Here is a 20,412-nt window from a genome sequence, read left to right as displayed (position 1 = left end):
CTCTCAAAAAACTAAATAATCAGTAAAAGGAGCAAACCCTGGCCGTATATCATTAACACCATCAAGCACAAAATTGGAGGGACTGCTTCTGAACCATGAAGTCGAGCGATAAGGACAAGACGAAGTCGGCCGCACCAAGAAAGTGTCGCAAGTAATGAGCTTCCTATCAGTAGATACTTTCTCTTCAGCGGTTCTCTTAAGCCTTGCTTTTGCGCCTTGCGCCGTGCGCCTGTTTCCGTTTGCGTTACAACTTACATAGAACGATGTTGAAACGCCACCCACGTATTACAACCTATATCATTACTACTTTGTAATTTTCCAGATCCCGTTTCCCTCCTCACCTAGCAAAGAATAGACTCTTTCCTTCGCTGTCAGGCGCATTTGGGCCGCGCCTGGTAGTTATATGGTCATGAACCAGTTCTCTGTAACCTTTCCTGTGGGAATACGAAGGGAAATAAGCATTCTGGGCCGAAGTCCTAGCCCTTTCTTTCTGAAAGTACCTTTGCTAGGGCGAAGATTGACCTGCCTCTCAGCGAGATCTGAACTATAAAGGCAGGCAGGCAAGCAGGCTTCCGTTTGCTTCAACTCAAGAAAGTTTCTTCATTAATTGAAAGCTTACGAAACCTCCATTTTAGGTGATCTTCTGAAAGGGGAGAATAATATGTCTGGATACGTTGAAGGTGAGAAGGTTACTATACTTGCAACACGTTCTTGATACTCATACTCGTGGATTCTTAGGCGCCGTTGTTAAAATCAACCAACCAGCAGCTGGCATTTATTATGCCACGCAGATATCTGATGCAGAAGCTGCTGCAACTTCTCTCAAAGCTGCATCGCCACAGCCTGAAGCTCGTATCAACTTCGGGCCAGTCAGCTTTTATGGGGTTCTTACAGTGAGGATTCAATATCTCTTTCTACTCTGCAATGTCCGGTCGCTCACACCAGGCTATTGAATAGGTCGCTGGGTACGTTGATACTAGCACGTACGAAGCCTCAGCTACAGTATCTGTACTTGGAATCAGCCTAGGCACTCTGACCGGAAGCCTGAAAACCGGAATATCTGTTCAGGTCAACCTAATTGCTGTCAAGGGTGAAATACGGTTTTACTTGAAGAATTCCAATGAATTATGGGTAAATTTCGATCTCAGCGTTATTTTCGACGGAAGTTATAACGATGATGTTAAAATAATCACTCTTTAATTGTGGCATTGGTTTGAAACGGAATGAAAAAAGGTTTGCTCCGCGTTTCGTCTGATTTCGAAATGGGCCTCAGTGTAGGTTTTTCTCCTTACTTTATTAGGTTTTCCCTATACTATGATGCAAATGCAGAGGCCCATACAGTATTATCGCCACTTGCTGTTACTATATTCTGAAGTCAGTTGTATTTAAGTTTAATAAATCAAGTAAATCTCAACACCAGAGTATCTTATCTTTAATCTGTACACTGATATTGACAGATCATCATCATTCGTCACAGTTCCGGCTGATATGCAAAGTCATAGTAAAATAAACAAGAAACCAGTCTCCGCTCTAGTTATAATACATTCCTAGCCAGGGCCTTCAAATCCACACTGTATAGTCAGAATGTTTGGTAGTCAATGAAACCAGGCATCACTTGTCCCATGTTTTGCATTTTTGCCTCGTAATAAAAACCGTGAGTTGTTTATAGATGGAGATAGTCTCTCCTACTAGACAGATATCTGGTACGTACGACATGTATTAAAACTACTAAGAACGGATATTTTAAAACGAACGGGCTTGTCTTCACCAGAAATAGTCCTCCGATTATTACTTCTTAGAGAAAGCTTCAAGATTTTTGGTAAATGCAACTAGACTTTGTAATGTCATCGACTCTACAGAGTTTCCGCCTTGCGCCTCGTCAAAACAACTCAAGAGCTCCTAAATAACGTGGAGCCAAAGAACAAAGCGTCATAAGAGGATTTTTTTGAGCCTCTATCAACCAGGGACCAAATTATGATCCGACACTCACCGTTTCATATTCAATTGGAACACGTAAAACGCGCCTAATGACGCGCACGGTCTGGAATGGAATAAAGTTCATGAGACAGGACAAGGCGCAAAAGTGCGATCGCCACAGTGCGTGAGGGCCATGCTTTAAACCAGTTAGTGCGAATTTTTCAGGAGTTTTCAACAGCATGGTGTTATCAATGTCTGTTAACCAAGGCGCGGTAGTACTTTCTTCAATCTCCTCTGAGTGTGTTATTTCTGAGCCTTGTGCCGCAAGCATATATGGCCACTTAGGGAAGTTCTCTAGCACCACATCAGTCTAACATTGTATGTACCGTTTCAGCTAGAACTATTGAACATTGTTTTTGCAAGAATCTAGTCACGGTTGTCTTTTTCGAAAAATGCCTATGTCAACCGTAATCTACGGTATTCTTCTTCCTTCTCTTGGTTTCGCAAGGATGGCTGCACATGCTGATCTAGGATGCCGAGGTCAGTAGAATGGCAATTCGGTCCTTCAATACTAACAGTCTACCTAGATGTTTCTGCAGAAGTTTTAATGCAACTGATCCTATTCTCGGAATACTGTGCTGCGGCTACTTGTGCAGGAAACTTCAACTCCAAAGGGACAAGGGTTGTGTGCGATCCAGGTGTATGCCCGACTCTGGAGCAGACGGAGACAATCATAATCACTGGATTCAAGGAGTATGAGAAGCTGTGGGACAGGCATGGAGTTGAAGGCTAATGTTATATAGACTTAATCCGGGTGACACTACTGGCTTCCTAGCCCTTGATACGACTAATAAACTGATCGTTCTGTCATTCCGGGGTACCCGAACGCTAGAAAACATCATCACGGATTCTGAATATCAGCAGGTACCTATCTATGAAATTTGTCCAGATTGCCAAGTTCATCGTGGTTTCTATTATGCCTGGATAAACTTCTCACAATTCATAATGCCATATATCGACCGTATCGCTACGGAACATCCAGACTATAACATCATCTTCACTGGTCACAGTCTTGGAGGTGCCCTTGCCACATTTGGGGCAGTACTTGAGGGAAGCACCAACAGACCCATTGGTCTGGTAAGTGTCACAGTGAAATCAACATCTGAAAATCTATCCAGACAAAGTGCTGATGAGAGATTAGTATACTTTTGGATGTCCTCAACTAGGGAATTATAGTTTTTCTGAATTTGTCGGCCGCCAAACTTCAGACACCGGATACAGAGTGACTCATACGGATGATCCGGTGCCCAGAATCCTATCTACGACTGCTAAGGTCAACAAGACTTGGCAGTATAGTACAACATCCCCAGAATACTGGATTACCTCACCAAATGGCGCACCAGTCACGATCAGTGATATCCTGGTGATTGCGGGCATTGATAACAAACGTGGAAACCTTGGCCAAACCGCGTTTGATCTTGCAGCTCATAATTGGTACATTGGCAACATGAGTGGGTGTTCAATGAAGTAAATTTCGGCCACAGGGATCCGGTTTACAAAATAGTGCTATTTCAACCATTATACATCTGACTATTATGTACCTTGAGTTGAAAGTATCAAAGATAACAGAAGTTTAGTCAAATGTTCTGATTATTATGTGCTTTAAATAGCTTTCAAGCCTATTTCTTGACATTAGCACTGTAATTAGTATCTAGCTCTTTCATAGTCAAGAGAATGGCTTTCGGGGAATAATTAGTATGATATATACATCTTCGCCCACAGAATTTGGTTTAAGCTCTTTTTAGCAAGATTAGTTTATCATCCGGTCTGACAATCAGCATTGCGCTACCGCTGAGGATTCCTCGAAGATACTACCATGACCTTGTACACTCAGGTTTTGCTCTGGAGGACAGGTTAACACAGTTTTTATTACAATTATTTGTTTCAATAGCAGTAACAAAGTACTCTTCCGTTTGTTATACAAAAACTCATACAAAAGCATTGCTCGGTGTAACGGGCAAGGACCCGATGCAGAGCGCGACCTGTTCCAATTCACCACCGGATGTTTCAACATAGCAGCCGCTGTGTGATAGCCACATGTAGGACCCAGGGTTGGGGACTGGACTGCATAGGGCGATACTGGCCTGTGCTGGCCTGTGCTGGCCGCAGTTAGCCGGTGCCTGGGTGCATCGGCGATACGCAACACGATTCGTGCCTGAGGCCAATTACCAGTTGTATCTGAATGCTCATGCATGCGAAGCTCGACATAGAACTACACGGTGGTACGGAAATATATCCGTTCCTTGGGTAGTGTCCTTTGTGGCATTATAGATCAAGGGTTAAAAAGCCGATTGGGACGGGCCCTAGACCCACTTTTACCCTCTATAGTTAAGACCAAAATGAGGGTCCTGTCCTAATCACCCTCAAGGGGTCGAATGCCCCGCATCGGTCTCTAACCTGCGAAACCAAACAAGAAAACCTTTCGCTTGGTCAACGAGTGTTCGCATAGCAGGTGCCGACTTTGAGCGGTTGTGGATAACTGAAGCTTTTCTCTAGAGACAGTAGGTCAGTAATGCCCGAGTTAGGAGAGGGAGCGGGTGATGCCGAAACAGACCTCTCTGACTCATTCCCCATTGTTTGTGTGCAAGACATATAATCTAGCACCTCGTTCTAAGCAGTGGCCAGAAGATTACGCAAACATCGCTTCATCAAAGCAAGTTACTTTCGGCAAACAAAGAAACCCGTGCAGAAGGCGTGGACAATAATTTCGCGTTCATTCATCTGTTCGATCAAGAGTGGCAAACCCACCCACAATGTACCTTGGACCTCGGCTAGCCAAGTTAAACGAAGTTCCTGCCATCGAGGAGATTATTCGCCAAGCTTACTCCCCTTATATCGAACGTATAGGGCGACCTCCAGGGCCGATGTTGGAGGACTATAATGCATTGGTCAAGGAAAATCGGGTTTCAGTTATCGAGCAAGGCAGAGTTATACAAGCAATCCTTGTGCTCATTCCAGAAAAGAGCTCGTTGTTATTGGACAACGTAGCTGTCTCTCCATCCGCGCAAGGATTGGGATTAGGCCGAAGGATGATAAAATATGCTGAGAAGATTGCTTTGGAAGTGGGATACCCATCTATTAGGCTGTACACAAATGAGGCCATGGCGGAAAATATTCGATATTACAGTCGCCTTGGATATGTGGAAACACACCGAGTTGAGGAAAAGGGACTTAAGAGAGTGTACATGTCCAAAACCTTGACTTGAAATATCCTTTTTAGTCTATTCTAGAATGATCTTTACAGCAGTTAGCTACTTCGTGTGCCTGTCGATTCCTTCCCCAACTCGATTTAACCACTCACTGAACCAACAATATTTCCATTATCTTCGTCAAATATATTAAACGCACCGGAATAAAATAATCCCTCGCTAGCGGGCACACAAGGAGCAAGATAGTCTGCCTTGACAACCGAATGATTCGCTGGGTAGAACTCGAAAACAACAATATCCCCAACGTTTGCTGTGATATTATGCGGTACATATCGGTGAGGCGCCGTCTTGGGACCGACTTTAATAGTGTGCGTAGCGATGGCTGTTGTAGAACTGGCGCTGAACGTGGAAATAGTCTTCTTTTTTTCTTCTGTCGCAGATGTCGTTTTGTTTCTGCCAAGGCAACAACGGCGACTAACAACAAACGGAAGAGGTGCACCAGCAGCATACCGACCCGGAAATTGATTCAGAGTGAACCAGCGCAAGAGACAGAGAGGTAATTCGAAGTAAGAATTCTACAAATGGAAAAAGAGGGAATGGGTTGGATAGAATTCGAAAGTAAAACCTTTGTGGAAGTCGAACAAAGGAAAGAGTTACGCCGGAGTTGATGTCCGTAGACTTTGGCCGACCATGCATGCTATCACGTCATAAATTCATTACATACAACAATCAATAAATGCGATAATACCATCGCTATCCCAGAGAAGTGTGCAGAGAAAAAGAAGAAGTACGTAGAGTGGAGTGTTGCACTGCCTTGCTGCCTGAGGTATCAGTTCTCGGCATCCTTTGTTGCCTTTCTTTTTGCTAAATATTTTATTGGTCGTCCCTTCTCGTCCATACATACATTTATTCTATTTCCCGGTCACTCTGAGCAGTTTATAACCTCCGCAACCGCGGTCAAGAGTCCGCTCACATGGTTACTGGGTCAGATCTGGACGGACCGTGATACGGTCCGTCTTCACGGTCCGCCTCGATGATCTGCCGTGACCGGTCTATTATACTTGCCTATCCCAGTGTGGAAAGCCTACAGGATCAAGATTAGTCTTGAGGATTTCTCGTAAGATTTTCCCGAAGGCGATAAAGACTCCTCTACCTCTTCCTTGCATGTCCGGCCACGGGCCGCGAAAGCGGGTCGATGTACTCAAGACTACGAAGCAAAATACTACTTATAATGCCTTTCCCCTTATGATCTTGTTTAATCCACAGTCTTCAATTATCGGGACGAAATGGACAAGAACAAGCAAATTGTCATCGTTGGTGCTGGGGCCTTTGGCCTTTCCACGGCACTGAAGCTAGCTCAAGAGGGCTATCGCTCAGTGACTGTCCTGGACCGAGCCATGCCGCCTGTGCCAGACGGATCCAGTGTCGACATTTCCCGCATTATTCGTTTTGACTATGGAGATGTGACATACGCTCATATCGCAAAAGAGGCATACGACCTGTGGAAAGACTCCCCAGATTACAAGGACGCATTCCATTCTGCGCCCTGCGTGTGGATTTCTCACGAGGCGACTCCAGATCAAGTGATCCAACCTCGGGCTGCAGAATATAGTCTCAAAACAAAGCAAGTCCTGACCAACATGGGCCAGGAGTGGCATGCTCTGAGAAGCGGGGCGGAGGCCAGGAAAGCATTCCCTACGTTGACGGGCAATATGGATGCCCCTGGTTGGGACGGTTTTTACAACACCGCGGCTGGTTGGGCGGACGCAGGAGCCGCGGTGGCACAGCTTGCAGCCCGATGTATCTCAGCTGGAGTTTCAATCATTGCGGGTCCGAATGGCCAAGTTTCTAAATTCGAGGAACGAGAAGATGGAACAATCAGAGCCGTCCGAACTGTCAATGGAAACAAGATTGACGCGGACTTGTTTATTGTTGCCGCCGGTGCTTGGTGTGCCAGTCTTATTCCCGCCTGGAATTCAATGTTGGCCGCTGGACAGATTGTGGGATACTTGCGCCTGACACCAAGTGAAGTCGCCAAACTGAAAGATCTCCCTATCTACTTCAATTTCTCCACTGGCTTTTTCTGTTTCCCTGCCCATGAGGCTTCGGGATATCTAAAAGTTGCGTGCCATGGCTACGGTTATACTTCGTCGGAGACAGGTGTATCTGCACCACCTATCATGGCCGTCTCGTCGCGAGCCAATTTCATCCCTGCCGATGGCGTGCGCCGACTTCTTGCCGGTTTGAAAGATATTCTGCCCGAACTTGTTACTCGAGGATTTGAGCGAGTGGGACTGTGCTGGTACAACGACACCCCGACCGGAGATTTCATCATGGACTATCATCCTCAGCACAAAAATATGTTCATTTGTACTGGCGGCAGCGGACAGTAAGTGAAATTAAGACTGGAGTATTCAAGTCCTATGAAGCGATATGGCTAACCTCGATTTTAACAACAGCGGATTCAAATTCTTGCCTGTCATTGGAAAATACGCTGTCGGATGCCTTGAACGAACGCTGCCCACCGATCTTATAGAGAAATGGAAATTCCCTACACAGTTCCGCAATGAATTCCAGGAAAATATATTCACGGGAGACGGAAGTCGTGGAGGTCCGGCAAGAAGAGAGATGACAAACCATGAACGCAACTCGTACAGCTCCGCTGCAAGAGCAACTGTGGCAAGGCAGAGCAAGATCTAAAGATGAAACCATGAATACAATAATGAATCCATGTTTGAAACTCCGATGGCCTTCAGCCCACTGACTGATGTTCACAAACTAATCTACGAACATTTCAACTTCATAAGCTCTCTGCTAAATAACCATCCAAGAGCATCCAATCAGGAATGCCAGGTATCCCCTCTCCAAGATTATCACAGCCATTTCTACCAGCAAACGGCCAACCTCGCATGGGGTATTCGCTTTCACATTCTGGAATTTGCGCGAGGAGCTGTTTTGCACTGGGAGAAAGAACAACGGAGCCCTGGTCTATCCCCTGGACGTCTGATATAGGTAGTTGGTCCACAGGATGTGAGTCACTTAACCCGATATCCTGGTCTAACGAAGGACTTAAAGCCTGGTTTTCCATATCAACAGGATCAGAAAACGAACTGAGATCAAGAATCTCCCACAGCAGCGCTTCGTCCTCGTCAGACATTCGTGGTATATTCAATGTAGTGGGCATGCTGGGATGAGCCCCGGAATATCGGTCCTGATTATAATAAAGAGAGCCATAATTCCGGTGCCGCGCAGCTATTTCGTTCACACGACCAACCTAGATGAGAAATATCAGTAACTATATCTCCTGTCACGCTGGTCAACTCACCAAGAACTTCGTGCTTCCCCAATGTGTGGACAGACGAGTCATGAAATCAACCAACACTCGAAACTCGTCGTTTACCACCAGAGCAACTTGTGCCTTTTTGTTGACTGTGTGCTCTAGCTGGATCGTGGCTGCTATGGCTGCAAGATACCCAAGAAATGGGTCATAGACTTGGAAATCAACCTCGGACATTTCCTTGGCCAGTCGCGCAATCCATCGAGAATGAAGGAGGGAACTTTCGTACGATTTTTGCAAAAACGTTGCAGAGAGATTTCCTTTCATATTGCGAAGTTTTGCCATCGTGAAAAATGGATGATGCAGAATGCACTGAATTGAATGCAGGAGAAATTGGCAGCTTAACCACGTGGAAAGATAGGCGCGAGACTGGGGATCTTGGAGAGCACGTCGTTTAAAGTCCACATTTATATAGCGATACTTGTCTGGAAAATGTGTCTCAAAATCTAGCCATTCTGACTCTAGGACTCCGAGTGTTGATCCAGTTTGCCAGGGGGGCAATGAGTCTTCCCTGAATGGTTCGAAAACATACTCTGTAGCTTTGCCCCATAAAGAGTGCAGTCTGATGAGGCATGTCAGGATGCCCTGATCCGCGTTCTCTCCCATCATTCTTGGGCTAAGTCGCAATCTTTCGCTTGTTGGTGACCCTTGTCTCTGATCTGGCTCTTCTGTATCTTTCGCCGGAAGCTGGAGAGTGAAGTGTTTGTCTGCAAGACATGTAGAATAATTCCTTGAGGCATTGTAACTGCGATCCAGCATGAAGAATGCCCAAGTTATGCGTCTTGTTTCTTCTACCTCGGAGTGCTTCAGGGTCAATGCGTGCTGCTCCCTGTTCAGGCCAGCAGACTGGATTGTTCGAATACCAAGAGCGACAGAAGCATATGCCCGTTGGGCTCGACCATCAGCAAAGTCAACCTGAGCTAATAGGAAGGTTCCCTGTAGAAAAGAAAGCCCCATTTTGGAATCTCTGTATTGCTTTGACAGGACATCCCATGCCTTTCCAGTACAGTACTTCGTGACTGACCTGTTGTTTATAACATCCGAGCGATGTGTGAGACGCGACGTAAGGGCTACCAGTGGAAATGCAATTTCCGGAGGTAGCGAGCCTGCATTCGCGAGTAGCCAACTCTTGGAGAAGACACAGTATGGTTGATCATGGAAGTATCCAAGGTATGTCTCTACTTCTGATTTCAAGAAGTCCTCGGAGAGCAACGGCCTTGTTAAAAATGTATCAGCTTCTCGTCAGACGTAAATTTGGATTGGGAAACACTCACCAAGGCCAACTGCTTTTGCCTGAACATGGAGAACCGAGTATTGGTCCATAATTAGTGGGAGGTGCAGTAGGAAAAATGGAGTTATTATGCCTTGGTAACAGATGTGATGACTGTGAAATCTGCGCTGGGCCTCCAATGAATGGCGTAGCTCTCGACAAGTTTTGTCTAAAATGAGCGAGTTGTATAGTTAATACCAGTCTTGTTGCAAATGCGGAAACAAATAAACAATAGGATGAAACATACTGCAGGACATGGGTCAAGTTGTCTAATTGTTTTTCAATGCGCTGAAATGCCTGTGATCCTTGTATATTTGTCTGGTGTGTCTAGCAAGTGATTATCAGTTCCTCGAACAGATATGGGGGTTGGTTGATGGAGGTTGATATAACGCCTACCGCTTGCGATTCAATTGGAAATTGTTCGTGACCACCGCTTGAGGGGGGCTTGGTGTGCCTAGCCCTGTCTGATGTTGGCTGCGAACCATATGTACATCGCTGGCCTAATCTCTCACACAATGTGCATGTGGGCTTTTCTCCAGGACAACGTGCCTTCTTTCGACTATAACATACCAGTCAGGGTTACTGCTAAGCTTTTGACAGTAGAGGCAGCCTGGCAAAGCATGCCAGAAAATGCATCATCTTCACATAATTGAGAAGAGAACGTACCGACATGGACCACACGCTTGGCGAGTTCGTTTAAGAGAGACTTTGTGTATTGTGTAATTGTCATTCAAGGCACTCATTTCGGCCGATGATAGAAAGTGGTTTTCCTTCAGCCAACACACATATGGATTTGCTATCGAAAACGCAATTTTAATTCCGATGGAAAGTGGCACCGGCCGATTTTCGCTTGCCTCTGGTTGGTGGAGACAAGCCAACCGCCCATGGAGGGGTACGGAGCGGATCAATGAAATACCGTAGCATGTTCACGATCTATGCAAGTGTTTAATCAATTATATGTGTTAAAGACTCTGTTGCACAGAAGGTAAGGCATTTAGTTTGTTTTAGGTCGATATGAAATATTGTTCTTGAGCACAATAAGCGGTATAGGTGGACACTGCTCCAAGAGGCTTCAACGCGACGAAGAATATAATCGACAGGGAAAGCATCTACTAGTCTACAGGTTGTCAAGCATCTTGCACCCAATAGGTGCTAGGCTCTATGCGTTGCATTAGGTTTAATAGACGGAATGTGCATGATCGGTTTTATGCATGGGCATTTGCCTCAGTGCGCAAGACATATGCACAGGGCTACAAGGTATGGACCGAACGGAGCAAGGAAAATATTTTTCTTCGTTTAAATATGGCCAGCGACCACATAGGAACGTGATTCCTATTCGAGGTATACCTTCCATTGACGTGGCTGTCTCCTTGTGACTTGCCGCCACCGAAATTCCTTCGCCCTTCCGGCGATCGGTGCCTGCTCCGAGGTCTAGAATCCCGGGAACCATTTTCAAGCTCCGTCTTACTCGGGATCACCCCAGCATGCCTGTCTCACATATCGGTATAGAAACCTAATATCTTTCATTGAATTTTTATGTGCCGATCGATATGAGCATGCGCAATGTTAGCCTAGGTACCAAAAATATAGATTGGAAAAATCCTCCCGTTGTTGGCCACGACCCTCCGATCTTGGACGATCCATCGGCTAGCAAGGAAATGCAGACATTGAACCGGATTTCGTATACCAGTGGCAATTATGGAACGAGATCTTTTCGTATTGAGATCCATGAATACATGTTCACACAAAGGAGATCCGTGGAGCCGATAAGAAACCGCTCATGTGATCGGTTTCAAAGCGGAGCTTATGACATCTCACTGTGGGGCGTTACCCCCGAGTAACGTCAGATGACATGAGTCCTTGTCGAGCTGATTACTCCCTCTTGTCCAGTATTCTTGACAGGATCGTTTTGAACTAGATTTCACCAAATAATATGGGAATAGCACAAGAAAATATGGTGCAGCCTGAAGCCTACTACATCCCCAAAGGCGAATTCGTTCCAAACAACCCGCTTCCTGCTCTCGTGTACCGCAATGTACTTCATCGACCTGTGACCGGAGAATCAGCTCAAGCTCTCTGCGAGGGAAATCACTGGGAAAAGCGGGTAAGTTAGGATAGTTAGGATAGGTTCGGTCCAATACCTCCTCGTTCTCCCTACACGAATACATACATCTTGGACATTTATCAAATCCTTTTCTTCGTTACTCACCGCGCTCTGTAGGGTGAATGGGGAGCTATCTGGGAAGCACATTTCCATCCCAACAGCCATGAATGCTACGGTGACCCAAAAAGTCCAATAGATGATGAAAATGCCCGGAGTTACTGACACCAGCTTTAGCCATTTTACAAGGTAGCTCGAGGTTAGTCTTAGGTCGTGAACGTCATAAAACCTCTACAGGAGGTGTTGAGATAGATGTCACTGTTGGCGATGTTGTGGTCGTTCCTGCAGGTGTGTCTCATCGATCAATTACTGCGCGGGACGACTATCGCTACATTGGAGTGTATCCAGAAGTATATCATCCTCCAAGCTAACTATAAATTCTGCTAACCCAGCGGGAATTAACAGCAATGCCCCAAATGGCGTAACGACTTTTGCAAAGGCAAGGAAGATATGAAGGCATTGGAGGATGAGATAAGGGCAGTTGTAATGCCGGAATATGACCCCGTGTATGGGAAAGATGGTCCCTTGGTGACGCTTTGGAGAGAGGTGACAAGAGAGAATAAATTGTGAATATTGCGATACAATTCTTTTGAAAACGTATCTGCCTTTCATCACATTCCTCACATTTTCTTCCATGTGAATTTGTAGAACTTTTTAAACACAGTATTTGGGGGTGAGGCTCATGCCGAGATGAAATTGTTGGATTGAGAGTTCGAGATTGATCATATTACATGAATGATGATTCTTCTGGCGGAAGCAAGATAGGTACTGTATAGAATAATGTAAAACAAGGATATCTTGGACGAAGGATATAACATGAAGCTAATTGAAACAAGGTCGTGATGCTGATCCAAAACTCGAAAAGCTTTCCATTCCTTGATTTGCCTCAGGGGGCACATCTAGAGGGAAATGTAGAACTGATTGGGTTAATTGCACCGAACCTTATTGTGATCAGCAAACATCATTGGGTTTGACCTAGTGGGGCAATCAGGACGTAAGACGGTAGCAACACCGATCAAAACCGGGTGGCGTTCATTTGTCGGCGCCTGAACACCGTATACCGGAGCCTTCATCCCTGTAGAAAACGACCATGGATATGTTTGTGTCTATTCTTGCAACTAACGCCGCTATCATATTCCGGTCCTGTGATCGGTATAGACCTGATATGGAGTATTCTCACGGCAACGCCAGTACCAGCTCTTATCGAGGTCAAAGGTGTTCTTTGTATCTTACTGCTATATAAACGGCACATCCTTATCACAACATGAATGCCTGAATTCAATATTCAAAAACAATTCTAATACCAAGCACTCCCATCTCTCTCCACATACACCTGTCTTCCTTGTCGTGATGGTTCCATCAATCTTGAAAAGCTACTTGGGCCTTGAGAGCAGTCCAGCACCTGTACCCACCAAGGATGCCAATACGCCCGTGAGAGCTTTGCCATCCTCTTGGTACAGATCTGAAGAGATTTACGAGCTTGAGAGACGGGCTATCTTCTCCAGAAAATGGATGCTTACTACCCACAAATTGCGACTTCCCAACACCGGAGATTGGCTCCGCTATGATGTGGCTGGATACCCTTTCATTCTTGTCCGCGACCGTGAAGGAAACATCAACGGATTTCACAATGTCTGCAGACACCGTGCGTTTCCAGTGGTGACCGAGGAAGGAGGTACATCCAGGATCTTCTCTTGCAAATACCACGGCTGGTCCTACGGACTCAACGGTAAGCTGGCCAAAGCGCCTGGCTACCAAGAGCTAGAGGGTTTCGACAAGAGCAAGAATGGACTGCTGCCTGTTCATGTTCATATTGATTGCAATGGATTTATTTGGGTCAATTTGGATGGAGGAGAAGAGCCTGAGATCTCTTGGAAAGACGACTTCAAGGGCATTGACCTTCAGCCCCGATTCCAGGACTTCAACTTCGATGACTACAAATTTGACCACACGTGGGAGATGAGTGGGGAGTACAACTGGAAGATTCTTGCCGATAACTACAATGAATGTTACCACTGCGCGACGACACATCCCGATATCTCTGCTGTCGCAGATCTCAGCTCTTACGCTGTTGATACCAAGGATGGCAGTATTATTCATTTTGCGAACGCACGATCAGACCAGATAAGGACTGCAAGCACCTATTACTTTCCTAATGCCTCAATGACGGTGACGTAAGTGTTCCTTTCCATTGTGCCTAACTTCCAGAGCCTCGCTGACTTATTTAGATCAAACTTCTTTTTCATGCAGAGATGGGCGCCTACTTCTCAAAACCAGTGTGCGATGAAATACGAAGTATACCGACATAAGAACGCAAGCGATGATGACTTCGAATTAATTAGTGGGATGTATAAGCGAATCATGTCGGAAGACAAAGAGCTCTGTATTGCAACGCAGAAGAACTTGAACATTGGTGTTTTTGTTAACGGCGAATTACATCCCAGGCTGGAGAAAGGTCCACTTTACTTCCAGAAGACTGTCCGTGAGCTTTTGCAAGAGCACTACAAGAGAGAAGAGGAAGCGCAACAGCAGATCTGGCCAGCTCAACAAACCCTGCCGAGGGAGGCCTCGACTAGCCAGAACGATATGGATTTCTATACAGACTTGACCACTAAAGGCCAGGGCGCTGACAGCTGTGCCACTGTAGCTCGTCAGTCAGACGGCTGCTGTGGAGGCATGGCTTGTGGAGCCAGCGGCGCAGCCCTTGTTCAGTGATTTCAGTTGTCCAACTCGGTAATGATATCAAGACTGCAATGACATTTTTATTTTAATCTTTCATAATGATTAGAGTCCAAGATTTGCTGGGCGATATAGCAAATAGTTATTTTCCGCTTTTTGTGGCACAAGAACTGAACAAAGCCTATTTTCTGAAACACGGAATCCCTCCTACAAGCACCTGGCTCCTGATTAAATCGCTTTATGACCTTTGAAAGAATAGGATTTTACCCTATGTTGACAGATTGATGAGACTGATATCTCATCCGAGATTCTATAGGGATTTGGGGAATCCACCGACCGAAGTACCCGTCTGTATATGCAGCAACCCACGCATGACATGTTCGAAGTCAAATACGAACCAAATGCCGTTGAGGCGATAGTTAGCATCAGCCGATTAGAATATTATATATTAGACATCTGGTGGGCAGGACAAAAAATTCTAAGTCACGCATTGAACCATCCCCACATGGAATTTTTAACCTCTTTAAGTGAAAGTTGAAGTTTGCTCCACCAAGGCGACATCGTTCCACACTTGAACCATCAGCACGGACCGTGGCAACGGACCGCCTGATAGACTAAAATCAAGAGATTAGTAACGTGTTCTTTGTTGTTTTGGCCCGGCGAGGGTCGACCTGGGCCACCAGACCCTGCTCGGTCGCTAAACTAGTCTTTTTGGATCCAGACTTGGATTGGGGCGATTGCTGCCTTTCCCCCGCCCCTCCTCCCTCATGTCACCATCGTCACCATAATTAATTAATGAACACCCTCCCTGGTGGAGTGACAAGCTTTCAGTCGTGCCTTGTTTTCGTTCACACTACATGCTTGGGCCATAATCATTATGGCCTCTCTTGACTATGATTTACTGAAAGTCCAAGTGCCTCTGAGGTGATTGCAACCGCTGGCAAATCCACTTAGTCGGCCGATTCCGTCAACAGGCACAACACATCTGGTGGGAATTTCACTCGGCTTCCTCTACACGAACTGTTGAGAAAATCGTATCATGCCGCGAGAAAGTAGCCGTGGTAGACTTCGCTCTCATGAGGCTTGTCTTAACTGCCGGTTAGTTAGCCTTCTTCCTCCCTTGTTTCAGTGGTGCTAATCTACTATTATCTAGGCGAAAGAAAACTCGTTGTCCCGCAGAAAAACCGGCATGTTCAAGTTGTGTACGCCTCAATCAACCTTGCTATTATACGTCTACCGTCAGAGCAGGGCGGGGTGGCCAATCTGTATACTTCACACCACATATCTGTCCTTGCTATCTGAGTATTGACATCTTTGACAGGAAGATAGACTTGCATCCTTGGAAGAGAAAGTAAACGCCATTCTCAATGGTTCAAGGTACTTATTATTCCACCACATCGATTCTTGGAGGTTCAACTGACAGGTCGTTAGGTCAAACCGTGGTGAACATGCACACGAGGATGTCTCGGAATCTTCATACTCGGCAAATACTCACCCCTCCTGTAGTGATCCCGGTTACACCCTTAATGACATGCTCTCTCTCGGATTCGGTCTCGATAGTTCAAATCAACAGCCACCCCATACGTCTATTAGCAGAGGATTGGATCTCTACTTTGAATATTGCCACAGACAGCCCATTTGGTGCTTTGACCGTGAGGATGTTGAAGACACGAGTTATCTTCCTGAGGAGCTTGCTTGTAGTATTTTGGCTCTCACTTCGCGCTTCTCGCGAGATCGTGACCGATTACAACACTACGGTGATAGTGCAAGAAGTCTGATCATGCTTCGTGTTGCAAATGGGACAGTGGAACTTGGAACGATTGAGAGCCTGTGTCTTCTCTCCTACTCTTCATTTGTTGGTAGGTACAGTGTTATTGATGTGTGAAACCCTATCGAATATTGACACCTATATAGACGGTAACATGCAGCTGGGTCGATTTTACCTTGGTCTTTCATTTCAGCTCTGTCGGTCCGCTATGCTTGATTTTGAATCAGCTTATACAGCCGAAGATCCCATGACAGAGCGGAAGAGAAGACTATTCTGGAGCCTTCAATCACTAGAGCAAACATACGGTCAGCAAAATGGATTTCTCAGTGTCCCCACCGATATTCTGCGCCCAGTTTATGTTTCAACATGCAGTGATGGGCTGCTTAAGGAACCGGGCTCAAAGCATCCGCCCTTTCCCAACGATGAAATTGGGTGTTCAACATCAAGCGACATCGGAATCTGGAATCTGGCAGCTCACATCAACTGGGTTTGGAGTCGGGTACGAGCATATATTGCCGACTGTGCTCAGAATCGACTCAAGGAACCTTGGCGACACGATTCTATGTACTCCATGGTACTGTCTGACTTGACAGAAATTGAGAATAAGCTTTCGCTATGTCATCGATACGAGTCTGTCAAATTTTATGAGCGCGAAACAAACGAACTTGAAATTATGAGGGATTACTGGTCCCCTTGGCTGAAGCTACAGTTTACCTACCATTCGATCCTCACTGTATTGAACCACCCCTTTCTTTACATCGTCGCGTCGCAGCATAACCCCAATCTCGCCATCCCCAATGCGTTTTGGAGACGATCTTCGGAACAGGTACTGTTACATGCTACCTGGATTGTTCGAATGATCGATATGGTTTCAGACAAAAATTTCCGACTGATTGACCCTTTCTTTGGACATGCTGCCGCAATTGCAGCGACAGTGCATTTGTACTATTGTTGTGCTGCGGATCCAAGATTGAAACATAAATCAAAAGCGGACTTTACCAAATGTCGCAGATTTTTGAAAAGCTTTGTGTCTTTTTCTCCTGCATGTGCAGGCTTGGTATGTTTTTACATCACTTAACATACAACAGATGTGAGCTGACCAGATAAGGACCGTTCCCTCGACAAAATGACACGCATCGCCTCTGGCTCTGACAACCTTGAATTTGACTGGGCGCCTGGCAAAATACATCTGAGTATACCTTTGATGTGGGATGTACTTGAAGTCAATCCTGCCCCGGACCCTCAAGAAATGTCCACTAGCGGTCTACTACATCCTTCCCTGGCACCGACAGCATCTCGAGTGGACTTAGAGGAGAGCTCCAGTTCTACACTTGAAATAATTGTTGCAATGTCACCAGAAGTGACAGTCAACACTGCTGATGGCGGCCAGGCCGTGCATATACCACCACGCATGCCCAAAGTGTCTTCCACCCCTGTTTCCCCAAGTACTATGGGGCTTCGAGATGTTTTGGTTGCACCTGCCGACAGCCTGATGTCGAATACCCCTTGGTTATGGACCGATCCTACTCAGTTTGATGACCTTGAGAGCCTGGAATACCAAGACTCGGAGTCTACTGTTCCAAACCTTGAAGGATTTTCCACATGGTGGGACTATGGGAATCTCTAATTAGTACGGTTAATTACAAATCGTTTTTCTTTTGGATCTTGGACGGTAATCCCCACTTAACGATGTTATTTGGCTGAGAGTCTTTGTGCATGCCTTGAAAGATATATCAAATACATTCTCCTTAGATCGTTTGAATACATTTTTCCAGAAAGGCTGCAACTCGTCTCACATCAGCCAATTCGGCGACTACTCCAACATATCCATCAGGCCGAATGACTGCCACAGCTCCTTTCTCCGGTTTCACGCCATAGGTTCCGTATACATCGTCCATCTCGTAACCGCTGTAAAAGGACATTTCAGAGCGCAACTTCAGCTCGGATGGAAGGTCGTTCCACATGAATTCTTTTGGCAAACGCGGGTGAATGGCTACCTGTTCAACTAATGATTGCGGAAAGCGACCGATTAGCTGTGACAGCTGTGTCAATGTCTGTGCAGAGACACCCTGCGGGTCGAGCAGGTCTGAAGATGTGAGGCAAAGAATGCGGAAACGGCCGGTGGAAGGAAAGTCTGGACTGGATTAGCTTTGCATTAGCAAGATAACCATTTTTATAACTCACCATCCTGAAGATCGCGTCGGTAGCCGTCCGCATGTCGAATGAGGCGTACGTTGAGCAGTCTCCGTCCTGGTCGCAGAACACCAGACAGATAATCAGTGCCATGGATCGGATTGTTATCCTCATTCAGCGTGCGATTCACTGTCGTATTTTCCGGGTACTCAATACCGCAGCCGCTGGTAAACCCGTTGCCTCTACTGAATACCTTGAGAAATTCTTCATGCGTTAGGCCACCAGCACCGTCTTCGGAGGCACCAATTTTGCCCGAGAACATGGATGAAAATGCACGGTCAAACTCAATCAGCTCTTGAGCTATGGTGTGCCTTTCAGTGTGATATGTGTCAAGAATGTCGTCGGGTTGAGCTTCACTATGCGGTGTTAGACCATTGATGGAATAGATCAGTTTCCAAGCCAGATTGTATGAATCCATCATAGAAACGTTCATCCCTTGACCTGCCTAGATCACAGTTAGTGACCACCAGGGCCAGTTGACAGGACTCTTAATTTACTTTGGGACTATGGGTATGGCAAGCTGTGGCGAGGACTTTGTCAGTATGCAATTGTCCGAATTGAGCTCACAATGGGTAACATACCGTCACCAGCAATGAAAACTCGGTTAATCTCAGCCGAATCCTTCACTGAGAACTTATTCGTTACTCGTTGGCCAATCTGATAAGCTGCCCACCAATCTACCGCTCCATCATTCTTGGGGCGGATGTAGTATGGCTTGAATGCAGCGGCAGCATTTTCAAAGATGGTCTTCTCAGTGACTTGGCCACGACGAGCCCTTGCATCCGACACAGACGCCGCCCCCGTACCATTAATTGGCTGTAAGTCACTGTCTGGCTTGACATCTCCTGGAACTTGCACGTAAAGCCGCGTGAGATAGTCCCCGGTAGCTATACGTTCACGAGGGATGATCATCACAGAGCCGGATGGTGAGTGAATGGCGCATCGGCGACGGATATCGGGAAAGTCTGTGTCAACAACCAAGTCGACGACACCCCAAATATGGTCACTCGACTCGCCCTCTAGCTTCAGCCCCATACATCGACGAACAACTGAATGGGCACCATCGGCACCAACCAAATACTTCGTGCGCACGGTACGCTTTTGACCATTTGTTTCGATTTCAGCAACCACTGGGAATTCGGCGTCACCTGTCTCATCAATCTTGACATCAAGGAGCTTCGTATTCCGCTGAACACCGCGTTTTGAGTAGCGCAAAAGATCTGTTTCCAGAATTCGCTCGATTCGACCTTGGTGGATGGTGACTTCATGTGGGTAGCGGGCCGGAACAGCAACGTCAGGCACAATTGAAGTGCGTTCGATAATCTTGTCCTTGTTGTCGGAAGGGTTCCAAAATGCGACCTGTATGAAAACTCAGCGGTTAATACTGGGCGAATATCCGAAACTCAGAATTCAAGGCAGAACAGTACCTGCCACATTTGACAGCCTTCGCAGAGAATCTCATCTGCTAGACCCAAAGACTTCAGTGTCTCCAGGGTGCGAGGCTGTAGACCATCGGCCTGGCCCGATTTCAGTGTCGTCGGCTTCGCGTCGACGCATAACAACGCTTCGTCATCCAGGCCATATCGTGACAAAAGAAGCTCGAGCATCAGACCAGCCGGACCAGCACCTGCAATTACAACCTCGAATTTGTCTTCATTGCCCGCGGCAATTTTTGGCGTCAGACGCGGTAGTGGGGGCGCGAACGAGGGAGTACGCGCAGCTCCCGGGACGCAGCCGAGTACTCGGTGAACACGGGCATGGCTGAGGGTACACAGGCGACCAAATAGAGTATATCTCGAAAGAGCTATCTGGGGTCAGCCGTTGTAGTAGCGGTGTCTCTTTAGGCAGGGTGCGCATGAATTCCGGCGTAAATAGGTC

At 46.3% G+C, this 20,412-nt stretch overlaps 8 protein-coding genes across 8 annotated transcripts; 6 read left to right on the top strand and 2 right to left on the bottom strand.

Annotated features, from left to right (window-relative positions):
- Positions 1 to 661: 661 nt before the first annotated feature.
- N7510_005456 (uncharacterized protein) lies at positions 662 to 1,200 on the top strand (the record flags this gene model as incomplete). The annotated part of the gene is made up of 3 exons (XM_056977382.1): positions 662 to 680; positions 739 to 893; positions 958 to 1,200. 3 exons carry the CDS (start codon positions 662 to 664, stop codon positions 1,198 to 1,200), a joined length of 417 nt encoding a protein of 138 aa, XP_056833414.1.
- A 1,169-nt stretch (positions 1,201 to 2,369) lies between these two features.
- On the top strand, positions 2,370 to 3,427 carry N7510_005455 (lipase family protein; the record flags this gene model as incomplete). The annotated part of the gene is made up of 4 exons (XM_056977381.1): positions 2,370 to 2,457; positions 2,505 to 2,670; positions 2,721 to 3,054; positions 3,119 to 3,427. Coding segments are annotated over 4 exons (897 nt in total), but the record flags the coding sequence as incomplete, so codon positions are not given.
- A 2,985-nt stretch (positions 3,428 to 6,412) lies between these two features.
- N7510_005454 (NAD(P)/FAD-dependent oxidoreductase) lies at positions 6,413 to 7,826 on the top strand (the record flags this gene model as incomplete). The annotated part of the gene is made up of 2 exons (XM_056977380.1): positions 6,413 to 7,515; positions 7,586 to 7,826. 2 exons carry the CDS (start codon positions 6,413 to 6,415, stop codon positions 7,824 to 7,826), a joined length of 1,344 nt encoding a protein of 447 aa, XP_056833412.1.
- Positions 7,827 to 7,926: 100 nt separating this feature from the next.
- Positions 7,927 to 10,476, bottom strand: N7510_005453 (fungal specific transcription factor domain-containing protein; the record flags this gene model as incomplete). Its single annotated transcript, XM_056977379.1, has 4 exons — positions 7,927 to 8,400; positions 8,452 to 9,679; positions 10,304 to 10,318; positions 10,379 to 10,476. The coding sequence occupies 4 exons, from the start codon at positions 10,474 to 10,476 to the stop codon at positions 7,927 to 7,929; spliced, it is 1,815 nt and encodes a 604-aa protein (XP_056833411.1).
- Positions 10,477 to 11,687: 1,211 nt separating this feature from the next.
- N7510_005452 (uncharacterized protein) lies at positions 11,688 to 12,464 on the top strand (the record flags this gene model as incomplete). The annotated part of the gene is made up of 2 exons (XM_056977378.1): positions 11,688 to 11,837; positions 12,300 to 12,464. 2 exons carry the CDS (start codon positions 11,688 to 11,690, stop codon positions 12,462 to 12,464), a joined length of 315 nt encoding a protein of 104 aa, XP_056833410.1.
- A 780-nt stretch (positions 12,465 to 13,244) lies between these two features.
- Positions 13,245 to 14,609, top strand: N7510_005451 (aromatic ring-hydroxylating oxygenase subunit alpha; the record flags this gene model as incomplete). The annotated part of the gene is made up of 2 exons (XM_056977377.1): positions 13,245 to 14,068; positions 14,123 to 14,609. The coding sequence occupies 2 exons, from the start codon at positions 13,245 to 13,247 to the stop codon at positions 14,607 to 14,609; spliced, it is 1,311 nt and encodes a 436-aa protein (XP_056833409.1).
- Positions 14,610 to 15,649: 1,040 nt separating this feature from the next.
- On the top strand, positions 15,650 to 17,968 carry N7510_005450 (putative C6 transcription factor; the record flags this gene model as incomplete). Its single annotated transcript, XM_056977376.1, has 6 exons — positions 15,650 to 15,671; positions 15,727 to 15,827; positions 15,895 to 15,950; positions 16,005 to 16,432; positions 16,488 to 17,398; positions 17,450 to 17,968. 6 exons carry the CDS (start codon positions 15,650 to 15,652, stop codon positions 17,966 to 17,968), a joined length of 2,037 nt encoding a protein of 678 aa, XP_056833408.1.
- A 121-nt stretch (positions 17,969 to 18,089) lies between these two features.
- N7510_005449 (putative phenol monooxygenase) lies at positions 18,090 to 20,293 on the bottom strand (the record flags this gene model as incomplete). Its single annotated transcript, XM_056977375.1, has 5 exons — positions 18,090 to 18,475; positions 18,526 to 18,975; positions 19,116 to 19,893; positions 19,962 to 20,185; positions 20,239 to 20,293. The coding sequence occupies 5 exons, from the start codon at positions 20,291 to 20,293 to the stop codon at positions 18,090 to 18,092; spliced, it is 1,893 nt and encodes a 630-aa protein (XP_056833407.1).
- Positions 20,294 to 20,412: the final 119 nt, after the last annotated feature.

The sequence above is a fragment of the Penicillium lagena genome, assembly GCF_028827675.1.
Source record: "Penicillium lagena strain IBT 129212 chromosome Unknown utg000003l_segment0_segment0, whole genome shotgun sequence".
Classification (NCBI taxonomy): domain Eukaryota; kingdom Fungi; phylum Ascomycota; class Eurotiomycetes; order Eurotiales; family Aspergillaceae; genus Penicillium; species Penicillium lagena.
Note: the sequence above shows the minus strand (reverse complement) of the source record. Positions and strands in the feature narration are given on the sequence as shown.